We start from the raw sequence: 14,087 nt of genomic DNA on the forward strand, positions 1-14,087 counted from the left end.
TGGCGTGGAGGAGTAGCTTCCAGAGAAGAGAAGAAGAAGGCCTCGTCACCGGCGTTTACTCCCCCCACTATCGTTGCCCTTCAGCCTTTTAAAACGCTCCAGCGTTTTCCCTCTCACTCCCGGCGCTGCTGTCCCATGCGTTTTGAAACGCTACCAGGCAGTGCGTGCTAGGCGGTTCCCCTCCCTGCCCGTGGTGTTGTGAAATGCTCCCTGCGAGACAGAGCCTCCTGCCCTCTTGTGCCGCCAAGCGTTTTGAAACATTGCTGCCCTGATCGGCCCTCTCCCCTTGGCAACAGTTATTTGTTGCGTTTTGAAACGCGCTGCGACAGTGGTCCCCCTCTTAGCATTAAGCTCAGCGTTTTAAAACACTATGGGCCATGGAGGGCATCTTTCAAGGTGCAGAGTTGGAGGGATTTGGTAGCCTCGCATTCAACAGCCTTGGACAGTGGATTATGGAGCCTAGGTGGCTTGTACAAGGGAGTAAAGAGGCGCCTTGGAAGTCAAAGTAGGAGTGATTTGAGAGCAGCCTTGCAACTGGAACGAGGTTTTGGAGGATTGGCCTGCGGAATAGCCGTGGAGTGGAAAAACGGCTTGGAAGAGGCGAGGAGATTGGAGATCTTGCGGCTTGGGATTTGTTGCGGCCACCCTTGGAGTGCGATAAGGTACAAGATTACCAGATTTTGCAAATTCAACATGGGCCCCCCTTGCTCGAGCGCCCGCTACGACAACGACCAAAACCAACAAGTGGCTATGGATAGCGGATCCACCATCGAGTTAGTGGCATATGCATCGACACAGTTCTCAAGGAACCCGAAATATTGTTTGTGTCACGTGACACATCTAGCTCTATGTGTCCGTGGACAAGCTACAGCATGAACAGGGTTCAGTTCAGTCAAGTCAGTTTAGAATAGGAAGTGATCTGGCACTTTTGTGAGTCTGTTCGCAGACCGTGCATGTCCTGACACTTAGAATAGATGCATATTCTCTGGTTGCACGTAGCATGATCATCAACATTCCCATCAGATTCCATCAGGATCATTTTACAGGGCAGAAGACCTATTTTCCCTATTTTTGACATTTTTCACTTATTATTTTTAAGTGACTTTTGTTGAGAACTATGTAGGGCAATTTTACTAAGATAATATATAAGCAAACGAGAGGTAGCACTTTCTGGCAGAAGAGGCAACAGGAGCACCTTGCTTAACAGGCAACTTCTCAGCAAGACCAACACCCGCAGTAGACCTAGCGTTTTCAGCCATCTAAAAACCTAGCGTTTTTGCACAGCAGATCATCCTCGGCGACAACAGAAGACAATAGATCCTCTAGCGTTAGCAGATTCCCTCGCAAAACAGGATTCAGCCTAGCGTTTTTGGAGCAGAATACAGATTCAGCCAAGCGTTTTTGCATCAGCATGATCCTCAGCGTTGCTGCAGATCTTCGCGTCAAGGACATCAAGAACACCAGCGTTTTCAGTTTTCAGCAGTCAGTACCCACAGAAGAAGTCCCAAACCTTGCAGATCTCACTTCCCGCTGCAGATCCTCGCCGCACGGTGAGATTCATCAAGGTTTACAGTTTCAGCCCGGAAAACGCAGATTTCAGCATCTGTGTTTTCAGCGCGTCGTCATCGCATTGTCGCTATCGACATTGTCATCGACATAGAGTCCGAATTCAGTAGATAAAGATTTGCCGATTTCAGCCATTAGCATTTTCAGGTTTCAGCCCGTTGCGTCGTCATCGACATCGTCGGCAAGTCCAAAGCATTGTAGAGATTTGTGCAATCAATAGTTGACCGCTCTCGCCATAGAGAGTGGGGCCTTCGGAGAGGGTTTGACAACATTCTGGTGTCGTTTTCTTCTCTCTCTATCTCTCAGTCTCAGTACCTTCATTCACAGTGTTTATCCACTTTGTTTGTGTCCATTGCACTCTCTCACTAAAGGAACGGAAGGCTCTCCCTTCCGTAAGTAAAAGGAACCCTTGAGCACGGTTTGGAGCACTCATCTTGAGCAAAGTTCAACATTCACTTCCGCTGCACCTAACAGTTCGGCTCAAGATTGTGAAGTCAAAAGCAAATGTACGAGATTTCTAGAGGACAGCGGCAAAGGAAAGCTGGACAAGGATGGCAATACTTGTACTCAATTAGCTACCTCGGTACTCATGAGGTACGACTTCAGTTGTCATCAATGTGACTCGACGCTTTGTTTGGCTCGGGAGTTTGAAGCCAAAGGCAAGTTGGACAGAGATTACGGTAATAAAGATTTGACAAAGGAGATCGGCGTGGCACACGTGGCGGCAGCCAAAGTGGCCTCGACGTCAGATTTCTAGTCAAAGTGCAGACGCCACCACTAGCTTCAACCAGAGAGAGGCCTGTGAGTGGCAGAGAGGGGCAAGAAGTGCTCCCTATAATTAATTTGGACCCTTGTGTTCGAGTTCAAGTTATCGGTCTTTGGACGCGTAGGTCGGAGTTCAATGCACATGCATCTGGCAGGAAACCAATCAGACGTCTAAAACACTATGGATGGGCGTGCCAATTCATTGTTGTTGGTCGGATCATGGACAGGATGTGTTCCAGAGTTCATTATCTTGGAGTTTTATATATTGGACGTGATGTGTTCATAGTTTACGAATGGGGATTATTGGACGTAGTGTGGTCTACAGTTCAAAGTTTCTACAAAGGCAACCGATGCTCAAGATGGCATTATTTTCAGGTACAAAGTTGAGGGTAGCAAAACTTAGGTGTATCCAATATTCCGGCCGGTGCTGGGGTGTCCATGGTAGCTTCGACATCAACTTGGTCTCACTATTGATGTCCACTATGAGCTGCAGATAGGGTGTTAGAGTTTTGACATCTTGATTCTCAAGTGAACCGCCCAATGTGATCCCATTGTTTCTTTTGGCTTTTAGGTATTTAGTTTACTTGTTTGTCAAAGTCTAGGTAGGGCAATCTACTGAGGTTGCTATATAAGCAACCCCTTGCCTCCATTGTATACACATTTAGTTATTGATTGGTTCAAGAGACTCTCTCTCTCTCTCTCTCTCTCTCTCTCTCTCTCTCTCTCTCTCTCTCTCTCTCTCTACGCTTCCGCATCGTCGACTTTGACACCTTGCTCTCGCCGAAACAGTCAACCGTCAAGTCTTCTCTTGCGGAATCCTTGCTGACCTTCGCATTCAACAGCTCCTGCGCGTTCAGTAGCCGTGCCCTGTGTGCTCAGCCCCTGTGCAGGTTTTGCGATAGAAGACATTATAGAGAGAGAGAGAGAGAGAGAGAGAGAGAGAGAGAGAGAGAGAGAGAGAGAGAGAGAGAGAGAGAGAGAGAGAGAGAGAGAGAGAGATGATGAAATGAAATGATATATTAACGTCTACAAAAGGCCGAAATGACCTATGAGACCAACTGATTACAATGGTGAGTCTAGTACCAAGTTTGGGTACAAACAAAGAAAACTACAAACTAGAAACTGAGATAGGAGTGCTACCGACTCCTATGGGTGGCTGGTAAGCTGAGCAATGGTATAATGCCACAAACGTACAAAATGGGGATAAGTGTCACCATTAATACAATATAGCAGTAGCATGAAGTCTATCCTGATCGACAGTAGCATGAAGTCTATCCTGATCGACACTCTGGGTCTCGTGCTAGAATCCTGTGGATCCTCTGCCGCAATCTCCGTCTGTGCTGCGTGGCTCCCCTCCTTAGTCGTGGTCATCTCGATCTCCCGAACTCTATAGCTCGGTCAATGAGAGTACCACTGGTGTGTGAATGGGTGGGAACTGAGCTTTGTGGTGGTGGTGGCCCCTCTGCCTCTGTGGAAATCGGACTGAAGAAATCTGAGATGCGTCTTTGGGACTGTCTCTGTCTATGCCCTCCCCAACTCTATAGCTCGGTCAATGAGAGTACCACTGGTGTGTGTATGGGTGGGAACCGAGCTCTGTGGTGGTGGTGGCCCCTCTGCCTCTTTGGAACTCGGACTGAAGAAATCTGAGATGCGTCTCTGGGACTGTCTCTGTCTATGCCCTCTCAATAGAGAGTCTCTATGTCTATATATCTCAAGTAGAAATAATTGGAGACATCTCTGATCCTGATATCTCATGACTCTATCTAACGAGTCAACCATCTTTGAATAAACAGTGAAAGCGTCCCCGTATCTCATAGTAGAGTGTGCAGTGACATATGTAATGAAACTCTGTCTCTGGCTCTACATGACATAACTGACATATCCTACTGTCTGCTGGTATGCCTCTGAATCTACCTGTCTCAATCCCAAGCTGGTGTGAAGATGTGCATATCGGGCCTATGGCACATCGTAAACCATGAGATAGATGTGTGTCCATGTAGCTGGGCCGTGTGACAAATCCGTCTGTCATGAGTTGGAGAAGATGCTCTCTATAGAAAAGCCCTCTTTGTACCCAACTCTCGTGATGGCTCTATCCATGTCCTCCTGGTATCAAGCTGGATAAGATCTTGCCGAATGAGTCTAGTAATCTCCATCCGTGTAAGAGCCAAAGATGGTGCATCAAGAGAAACTGGAAAGGGGGCAGCCTGTCCATGCTGAAACCATGCCTCTGAAACCATGAGCTCATCTGTGTACACCAACATGATGTATCTCCCTGTAATGCCAGGTGTCTGGATGACTCAAGAGCAAGCCTAGCATATCTGTCCCTGGTGGTGTCCCATGACTGTGTAGAAATGATACTGATCTGGTAAGTGCCTCAATCTCCATAGGTGGGGTAGCCAGCTCCGCTTGTATGATGTCATGTGGAACTGAGGCCTTGGCTCTAATCAGCCTAGAAATCATAGATACCAAGGGCCTCTCCATATTACTCCATCCAGCACTGTCAACAACAAATGGTCTCCAAACCCAAGACTCGCTTATTGAGTTTTCCCCAAAACCGTGAGCTCTCTCCCTCTCCCTCTTCGTTCTGCTAGCGCTTCCCTGCTACAGCATAGTGCCTCCGCTTCAAGCCTCAAGGCCTGCACATCTTCGCGTGCTCTATCACTTGCACACACCGCCGCGCGCTCATCAACTTGTATCAGAGCCCAATCAGGGTTTGCTCCCAAACCTGCAAACGCTGATTTTCAGCCAAGGAGGTCAACTTTCACGCGAGAGTTTGCAATTTCATCGCCAAAGGACTCGTCCCCGGACACTAGAGAGCTCCCGGCAAGTCAAATTGACCTAAAACATGCTGAAATTAGGTCAAAATCAGCAAATTACAGGTTATGACAGCAAAATACAGGTTTTGCAAATGATGTATTAAGGTGTGGGGATACTTTTGCTAAGTCCCCGCTCCCCGGAAACACTAAAATTGCCGAAAAACAGGTCCTAAAACAGGTGTTTTCAGCAAATTTCAAATTTACACAAGTATTTTTATGATGCGACTACATTGGGGAAAGTGCAAATTGATGCAATCTAGGCACGTTTGACAAGGTTTGGCTATGTATGACCATTTGTGGCTCAATTTCGTGCAATTTTGATGCTACAAATCGGGGCTTTTGCTCACATGCTTCTAAAGGCTGTGCATTAGCCTTATGTATGTTCTGAGAGGTTAAAAACAACTAAAATTGTTGTTTTTTAGCACAAATTCGCTCGCTGAAATTTCCTGCACATAAATTTCAGAAATTGTTTTTTGTGCTTGAATCGACCTATTTTGCCCCAAATTGCTCCTATGACCATTTGGAGCTGTAGTGCAGACCTCTGTGAGGCTATACTCCGGTTTTTGTGCATTTTGCCCAAAAATTCAGCGTATTAACCCTCTTATTCGTGCAACTATGGCCTCATCTTCTTCGGATGTGAAGAATCTCTTCGAGATTAGGAGGTTCGATGGAACAGGTTTCGATCTTTGGAAAGACAGGATCCAGGGAATCCTATTTCTTAAGGATTGTGAAGGGACACTTGAACAGGTAAAGCCATAGAATATGACGGATGAAGCATGGGTTAGCCTGAACAGGAAGGCTGTTACATACATTAAAATGGCCATGATCGATGAGACAGTCATTGATGTGAAAGGTCTCACAAGTGCTTTTGAGGTGTGGGAGAAGTTAAAGGGAATGTATGAGAATACAACGCGTGTCAACCAAGTGCATTTGATGCGAAAACTTGTTGGCATGCAACTAGATGAGTCCAAGAGCGCTGCAGAGCACTTGTGGTTGTTTGCAGGTACTCTGTCGCAGTTACAGGATTCAGGCTTGCCCCCTTTTGATGATAAGCTGAAAGCTATCTTCTTGCTTATGACCTTACTTGAGTCATGGGAAACATTGGTGGTTTCATTGTCCAATTACCCCAATTTGACCTTTGATGGTGTTAGGGGTTCTATCTTGAATGAGGAAATCAGGAGGAAAGCAAGTGGAGAGGGAGGCAGCTCTGCCAACATGGTTAGAGGCAGGACAGAAAAGAAGAATGCCTATGCACAAAGGAGTAAGAGTAAGAGTAAGGAAAGGAGAAATGGCAGCAAAGGCAAGGGTGATGTGACTTGCTATCAATGTGGCAGGAAAGGTCACAAGAAACCCGATTGCAGGTACTATAAAGCCGAGTTAGAACGGAAAAAGAATGGCGGAGACAAAAAGAAAGAGAAGAAGGAAGTCAAGACAGATGCACAGGATAGCTCAAAGGACAAAGAGAAGGCCAATGTGGCTTCTAGTGTTGTGATTGAGGAGCTGTCAGATGTAGAGGACATCTTGTGTGCCACTTTGTCAGATGATGATGCTTATGACATTGATGCCTCTCTTAATGTTCATTCACAAGACATGGAGATCACCAAGAGTGATCTTATTGATGCTTTGTTGACTGTCAATGATGCATTATCCCAGACTTGGATTTTTGATTCCGGTGCTTCATTTCATGTGACTCCTATCAAGGAGTGTTTCTGTACTTTTGATGCAGGCAAGCATGGCCATGTATACCTTGGAAACAATCATGCATGTTCCATTGAGGGTATTGGCATTGTGTATCTCTCCATAGATGGCACAAATGAGCTTGTCTTGCATGATGTTAGATATGTGCCGGGAATCAAGAAGAGTCTGCTTTCTGTTGGTCAGATGGATATGCATGGTCACATCATCTTGTTTGAGAGAGGATCATGGAAAATGACTAAAGGCTCAAGGCTGATTGTAAAGGGCACAAAGAAAGGGACACTTTACTGCATGCATGGAAAGGCTGTGTTGGGCAAGTTTATTGCATTGGCTGAAATTAACTCTCACACGGAGTTGTGGCACAAGAGGCTTGGCCATATGAGCCAAAAGGGCCTTTCTAAACTTTGTACTTTGAACAAGCTTGATGCTAAAGGCACAAAGCTTGACTTTTGTAATGAATGTCAATATGGGAAGCAAGTAAAGCGTTCTTATTACCCTCGTGTCTCTCGTAAATCTTGTCTGCTTGATCTTGTACATTCTGATGTATGTAGCATGCCTACTAAGTCTATGGGAGGTGCATGCTATTTTGTCTCCTTTGTTGATGATCATTCTAGGAAAATTTGGGTTTATTTGCTTAAATCTAAGGATGAAGCCTTTGCTGCGTTTAAGAGATTTCATGTATTTGTGACCACCCAAACAGGTAGAAAGCTAAAATGCTTGCGTACGGACAATGGGGGGGGGAGTTCACAGGTGCTGAATTTAACAAATTTTGTGAAAATTTGGTCATTAAGAGGGAGCTTATTGTGCCATACAGCCCCTCTTTTAATGGTGTGGCTGAAAGATTCAATAGGACACTTTGTGAGAGGGTAAGATGCATGCTGTCCACAGCTAATCTCTCTCATGGATTTTGGGGAGAAGCTTTGAAAACTGCAGTGCATATATGCAATCGATCCCATCACATGTCTTTGAAAGGTGACATCCCTGAAGAGGTTTGGTCTGACGAGCCTGCTTCATATGATCACTTACGCATTTTTGGTTGCGAGGCTTTTGTGCATGTCAGACCCGAGTTGAGGAGTAAACTAGATGCCAAATCCATTAAAGGCCTTTTCATGGGATATGGTGAAGAAGGCGAAATGGGTTACAGGATTTGGTTACCTCAGCTCAAAAGGGTTGTACGCAGCCGAGATGTTGTTTTTAATGAGGCAAGGCTGCCTCAAAACAATTGTGCCTCAAAGCATGACCATAAAAGGGTCAAATTTCAGCATGACCAGCCACCTGTTAGGCCTATCTCTGACCCTCAGGATGCACCACATATGGCTGAAAATGTAGATGATCCAGTGTTGTTTGAGCCAGATGATGCTGGACAACAAATTGAGGCTCTTGAAGGGCATTTGCAGCCACGAAACGATGCTGAAAATGGTGCTGAAAATGATGTACAGTAGCCCATTGTTGATGATTTCAGCATGACCAGCCACCTGTTAGGCCTATCTCTGACCCTCAGGATGCACCACGCTGAAAATGTAGATGATCCAGTGTTGTTTGAGCCAGATGATGTTGGACAACAAATCGAGGCTCTTGAAGGGCATTTGCAGCCACGAAACGATGCTGAAAATGGTGCTGAAAATGATGTACAGTAGCCCATTGTTGATGATTTTATTATGCCACTTGATGTAGACCCATTACCGGATAATGTGGATCATTGGGTGAGGCGGTCTACTCGTCCAAGACGGAGTGTGAGTAGATATGATCCCTCTTTGCATTACATTATGTTGACAGATGAGGGAGAGTCTCTTACGTATAAAGAGGCAAAGACATGTGAGTCAAGCAGTAAATGGGAGCTTGCAATGCAAGAGGAAATGAAATCCTTGTATACAAATGATACTTGGGATCTTGTGTCATTGCGTAAAGGGAGAAAGGCTCTTCCTAACAAATGGGTATACATGATTAAGATTGTGAATGAAAAACCCAAGTACAAGGCAAGATTGGTTGCAAAAGGATATGCACAGAAAGAAGGAATTGATTTTCAAGAAATCTTTTCTCCCGTTGTAAAGCTTACAACTTTACGTGTCCTTTTTGCTCTCGTTGCGGTGCTTGATTTGGAATTGAATCAAATGGATGTAAAGACAACGTTTTTGCATGGTGACATTGAAGAGGACATATACATGAAACAACCTGAAGGTTTTGTAGTTCCTACACGTGAGGAACTTGTATGCAAACTGAAAAGGGCTCTGTATGGTTTGAGACAATCATCACGGCAGTGGTATAAGAAGTTTGACACTTTTATGTTGTCTCAAAGCTTTAAACACAGCCATGCAGATCATTGTTTGTATACGAAAAGGGATGAAGATGGTAGTCCTATCATACTTGTTCTCTATGTTGATGACATGCTGCTTGCCTGGAAACATAAGACTAGTCTTGATGCTCTGAAACGTAAGCTAAATTCAACATTTGCTATGAAGGATTTGGGTGATGCAGAGCATATTTTGGGCATGCGTATTAAAAGAGATAGAAAGCTGAAATTGTTGTTTTTATCTCAAGAAAAGTACATTGCAAAAGTACTTGACATGTTTAATATGGCTGATGCTAAGCCTCTTGGAGTACCTTTACCTCCATACACTAAGCTTAGCAAAGCAAATTGCCCAAAGGATGAGGTGGCATTGAAAGCAATGAAGGGAATCCCTTATGCATCAGCTTGTGGTTCTCTTATGTATGCTATGGTTGCCACTCGTCCCGACATTGCTTATGCAGTGGGAGTTGTTAGTCGATACATGTCGAATCCTGGCAAAGCGCATTGAGAAGCTGTCAAATGCATTCTGAGATATTTGAAAGGTACACAATCAAAGTGTATCTGTTATGGCAAAAGTGACTTAGTTGTAGGGATATTGTGATGCAGACATGGCACGTGACATGGATACCAAGAAATCTACCAGTGGATATGTATTTGCCATTGTATTTGCAATTGCTGGTGGTGCAGTCTCTTGGTGTTCTAGGTTACAGAAAACTGTGGCATTGAGTACTACTGAGGCTGAATATATTTCAGCCACAGAGGCTTCAAAAGAGGCCATTTGGTTGGGCAGACTTGCTGGCATGCTTGCTCATACACCCGTGTTGGGTTGTGATAGCCAGAGTGCTATCTATTTAGCCAAAAATGCCATGTTTCATGCGCGTACCAAACACATAGATGTGCGGTACCACTTCATACGACAGGTATTGGAGGATGGTCTAGTGAGCTTGACTAAGATCCATACACAAGATAACCCTGCAGATATTCTCACCAAGAGTCTTGCTAAGGCTCAACATGAGCATTGCATACAGCTGGTGGGAGTTGGTTAACTTAAAGGCGTCATTTATGCCTTTAAGTGGGAGGTTGTTGGGTTAAAGGCCTAAATAACCCCTTTTTGTACATTTTTATACTTTGTCCAGGTTAATATTGAACCTGGACACATTTTTTTAAGGTCACTTATAATAAAAGTGGGAAAACCCAAAACTCACTTATTGAGTTTTCCCAAAAACGTGAGCTCTCTCTCTCTCCCTCTTCGTTCTGCTAGTGCTTCCCTTCTGCAACACAGTGCCTCCGCTTCAAGCCTCAAGGCCTGCACATCTTCGCGTGCTCCAAAGTAGAATCCGTACGTACGTACGATACCTTTCCGTACGGTACAACCGTACGGTACAGTACAGTACGGCATAAAAAAAAATTTGGGCATTTTTTGCTCGGACAAATTCCGCTAGGGAGCGCTTCCAGTTAGGCTTATTAGTGTGAAGGGGGGAAGCCTTAGGCTTTTTTAATCGACCACTGTAGCAAAAGAGTCTCTGTTCTGTTACAGAGAAGTCTGCAGAGCAGTGCACAGAGTCCTGCAGAGCCGAGCTACGCGTGTGAAAAGGTACTGCTTCTGCCACCATGCACTCCGTACTCTTCTCTCGCACTCCGTACTTCTCATGTGCGTGCACTCTTTTGCATTTGCAATGTGCAGGATTCATTATGCCGCGTAAAACCAACCCCAACTGGTCGCTCCACACCAATGTTTTGAGGATCATCACGACCACTTCTCAGCAAGGTTCTGGTACATGCTTATGGCAATGCAAGTATTGTGGGGACCAATACACCAGTACTATTACGCGAGTCAAAGGCACTTGACAGGCATCGGGTGCACTGATCAGATTGGTGCATGTGAGAAAATACTACCACCTTTGAGGGAGTAGCTTATTCAAGAGTATTTTCTTGTTGGTGCTCCTGCTTTGAGAGGTGCTCCCAACACACAGGATGCTTTACATGATGCTTTTGTTGGAGAGCTGGAGTCTTTAGGTGCGGAGACAGAGGTTGGAGGAGGTTCGACCTCCATGCAACCCCCTACTTCCAGGAAGAGAGCACGTGTTGGTGGTGAAGGTGAGGATTCCTTGCCACGTGAAAAAGGTACATCTGAAACATCAACGCAGACCACTTTGCCTAGTCGCATCTCTTCTCAGGCTTGGGTGAAAGAGCGTCAGAGGGTGGCAGAGATGGACATATGTCGCACTCTTATTGAGTGCAACATATCTTTCAATGTTTTGCGCGCAGATCAGTGGAAAAGAATGGTAAAAGCCATTGCACAGGTGGGGCCTACTGAGACATGGACAGGTCTTGATTACACAAAGATGCGCACCACTATGTTAGATGAACAAAAGGCCTTAATTGACAAGGCGCTTACGCCTGTGAAAGCTGGATGGAAGGAGTTTAGATGCACCATTAGCTCAGATGGTTGGGCAGACATACGCAGACGACACATAATCAATATTCTTGTGTCTTCTGCTTTGGGCACCTATTTCTTGCGTGCTATGGATGCAGGAAAACTAGGGGAAAAGATCACGGCTGAGTTTATTTTTGGTCACATCAAAACAGTCATAGAGGAGGTTGGCAAGGAGAATGTTGTGCAGGTGGTGACAGATAATGCAGCTAATTGCAAGGCAATGGGATTTATGGTGGAGCAACATTTTCCTGGCATAGTGTGGACTCCATGTGCTGCACATTGTTTGGATTTGCTCATGGAGGATATTGGCAAACTTTCATGGGTGCAGCCCATAGTTGCAGATGTAGTCAAGGTCACCACATTCTTTCGCAAGAAACATCAGGCTCTTGCTATCTTCCGCAGCCATAGCACTTTGGATATGGTTCGACCTTCAAAAACCAGGTTTGCCTACATTTACTTGGTTTTACAGAGGCTCTACAAACTTAGAGATCCACTACTACAGACAGTGGTGGATCCAAAATGGCGAGGCATGTCAAGATCGCAGGATGAATCTACAAAATACTTGCAGAGATGGATCCTTGATGAGAGCTTTTGGCAGGAAGTGCACGCTCTTTCAGTGGCACTCAAGCCAGTCTACGTCCTCCTTCGATTGACGGATATGGAGGGATCGACCTTGGGACTAGTCTATCATCTGTTTATGCAGATGAAAGACCACATTTCCAAATGCGATCTGTTGACTATTGATCGGTAAGGGTTCCTCATGTTCTAATGGTTGTAACTTGTCTATTTTAACCATCAAGTCTAAGTTATAACAGTTAACTTGTATTGACAAGTTGTTTTGATATTTCAGCCGATCAGATTTATTGGGATGTGTTGAGAGCCGCTGGACTTTCATGAGCCGTCCCATACATGCGATGACTGCCATGCTTCATCCTCTCTACAGGTCGCCAGAGCTATGGAGTGATACCTTGCTTAGCACAAAACAATCAGAGTATGTTGGGCTCATGTTTTCAGAGGATGATCAGCTTGGGATAGACAAGGAATTCACCAACTACATGAATGGCATTGGCGCTTCTTTCACGAGAGCAGTTTCTTTGAGGAAGGAAGCCACAAAGTATCCTTTGACGTGGTGGCACTCGTATGGGAGAGTTGGTCTTTCCAACCTCTCATGCATTGCTCTTCGTATCCTTTCCCAGGTTAGGAAACTGCCATCCATGATTACATTGTATATATCATTTTAAACTTCTAACTTCATCTTTATATCACTTGACACTTGTCACTCTCTTGCTGATGATTGCGCTCTTGCTTGATCACTGAGCAGGATTGCTCGGCTGGAGCATGTGAGCGCAATTGGAGTGCTTACTCTCTCATACACACGAAGATTCGAAATCGCCTTAGCACTTCTCAGTTGGAGAAGTTGGTGTATTGCAGAGCCAACATGAGGCTCGTGCGGAGTTACCATTCTTTGGGGCAACCCAAACAGGTAATTACCTTGATGTTGGCCACTGTAAACTCAACCTGCAAGCATATGCCATTAATAAGTCAGTTTAACTTTATTTTACTCTTCAACAGGTTGATGCGACAGAGCTGAAAATGGTAGATGATCCTAGACCACAGGAGGTGGACCGACAGATTAGAGACGAGCAGGAGCAGATTCTCAGAGAGCTGCATAGAGAGCTCGAGAGCGTGGATCGTCGTGTGACTAGATCACGTGCAAGAGCTCTTAGCCTTCCTCTACGCACGGTGGGAGGAGATCCAGACACTGTGAGACGAGAGAGTATTCGCAGGGGGAAGCTTCCTATTCGCTCCATTCGCAGGCGAGCGAATGAAGCTGTCCGGCTCATCCATGCAGAGATTGCTGATATGCCTGAGGAGGCTTGTGGTGCAGAGGTGCTTGTACCAGAGTTGACATATGCTGAGCCTGACCCTGAGTTTGATGAGGAGGGCAATGTCCTTGATGATGGGGGCTTGCTCTCTACCGACGATTCATCTTCTGCATCTGACACAGACTTTTGAGGCCGCACGTCTTAGTGCACACTGGTGACTTCATGCTTTGGAGGACAGGCTGCAGCAGACTTTTATTGTTATTATGGCATTGTAGTATTTCACAGTACTTTGTTTTGGATCTTGATTCAGTTTGTATGGTATATGCCCACTTCTGGCTAATGCCATGGACATGATGTTTGAACTTTGTAGTTGTTATTTGGTCTTATGATTTATGGTCATTGGTTTTCTCATTGAGTATTGAATCTTGAGTCATTAAGTTTTTTGATCAATATGTTCATTTTAAGCATTGCATTGTTAATGAGGCTGAATTTTGAAAGGTCTGTGAACTTAAATTTAGTGTAATTGTCTTTTTTTACAAATGGTACGTACCTATCACGTACCTAAAGGTTGGTTCAGTACGGAAGTATGTTCCGTACGTACCTAAACCGTACCGTACACTACGTACCTTTCCACCTTGGCGTGCTCTATCACTTGCACACACCGCCGCGCGCTCATCATCTTGTTGATGATGTCG

At 45.2% G+C, this 14,087-nt stretch overlaps 1 protein-coding gene across 1 annotated transcript in view; it reads left to right on the forward strand.

Annotated features, from left to right (window-relative positions):
* The window catches only part of LOC147436767 (uncharacterized), a 116,220-nt gene extending 102,417 nt beyond the window's left edge, over positions 1–13,803 (forward strand). The window contains exons 14-16 of the mRNA XM_086486192.1: positions 12,417–12,762; positions 12,888–13,049; positions 13,139–13,803. Of these exons, the coding sequence (XP_086342318.1) occupies positions 12,417–12,762; positions 12,888–13,049; positions 13,139–13,582 (952 nt within the window). The 3' untranslated portion in view covers positions 13,583–13,803. The remainder of the gene's footprint in view (positions 1–12,416; positions 12,763–12,887; positions 13,050–13,138) is intronic.
* The last annotated feature ends 284 nt before the right edge of the window (positions 13,804–14,087 follow it).

Source organism: Adiantum capillus-veneris, chromosome 17 (assembly GCF_014529385.1).
Source record: "Adiantum capillus-veneris isolate H3 chromosome 17, ASM1452938v2, whole genome shotgun sequence".
NCBI classification, from domain to species: Eukaryota; Viridiplantae; Streptophyta; class Polypodiopsida; order Polypodiales; family Pteridaceae; genus Adiantum; species Adiantum capillus-veneris.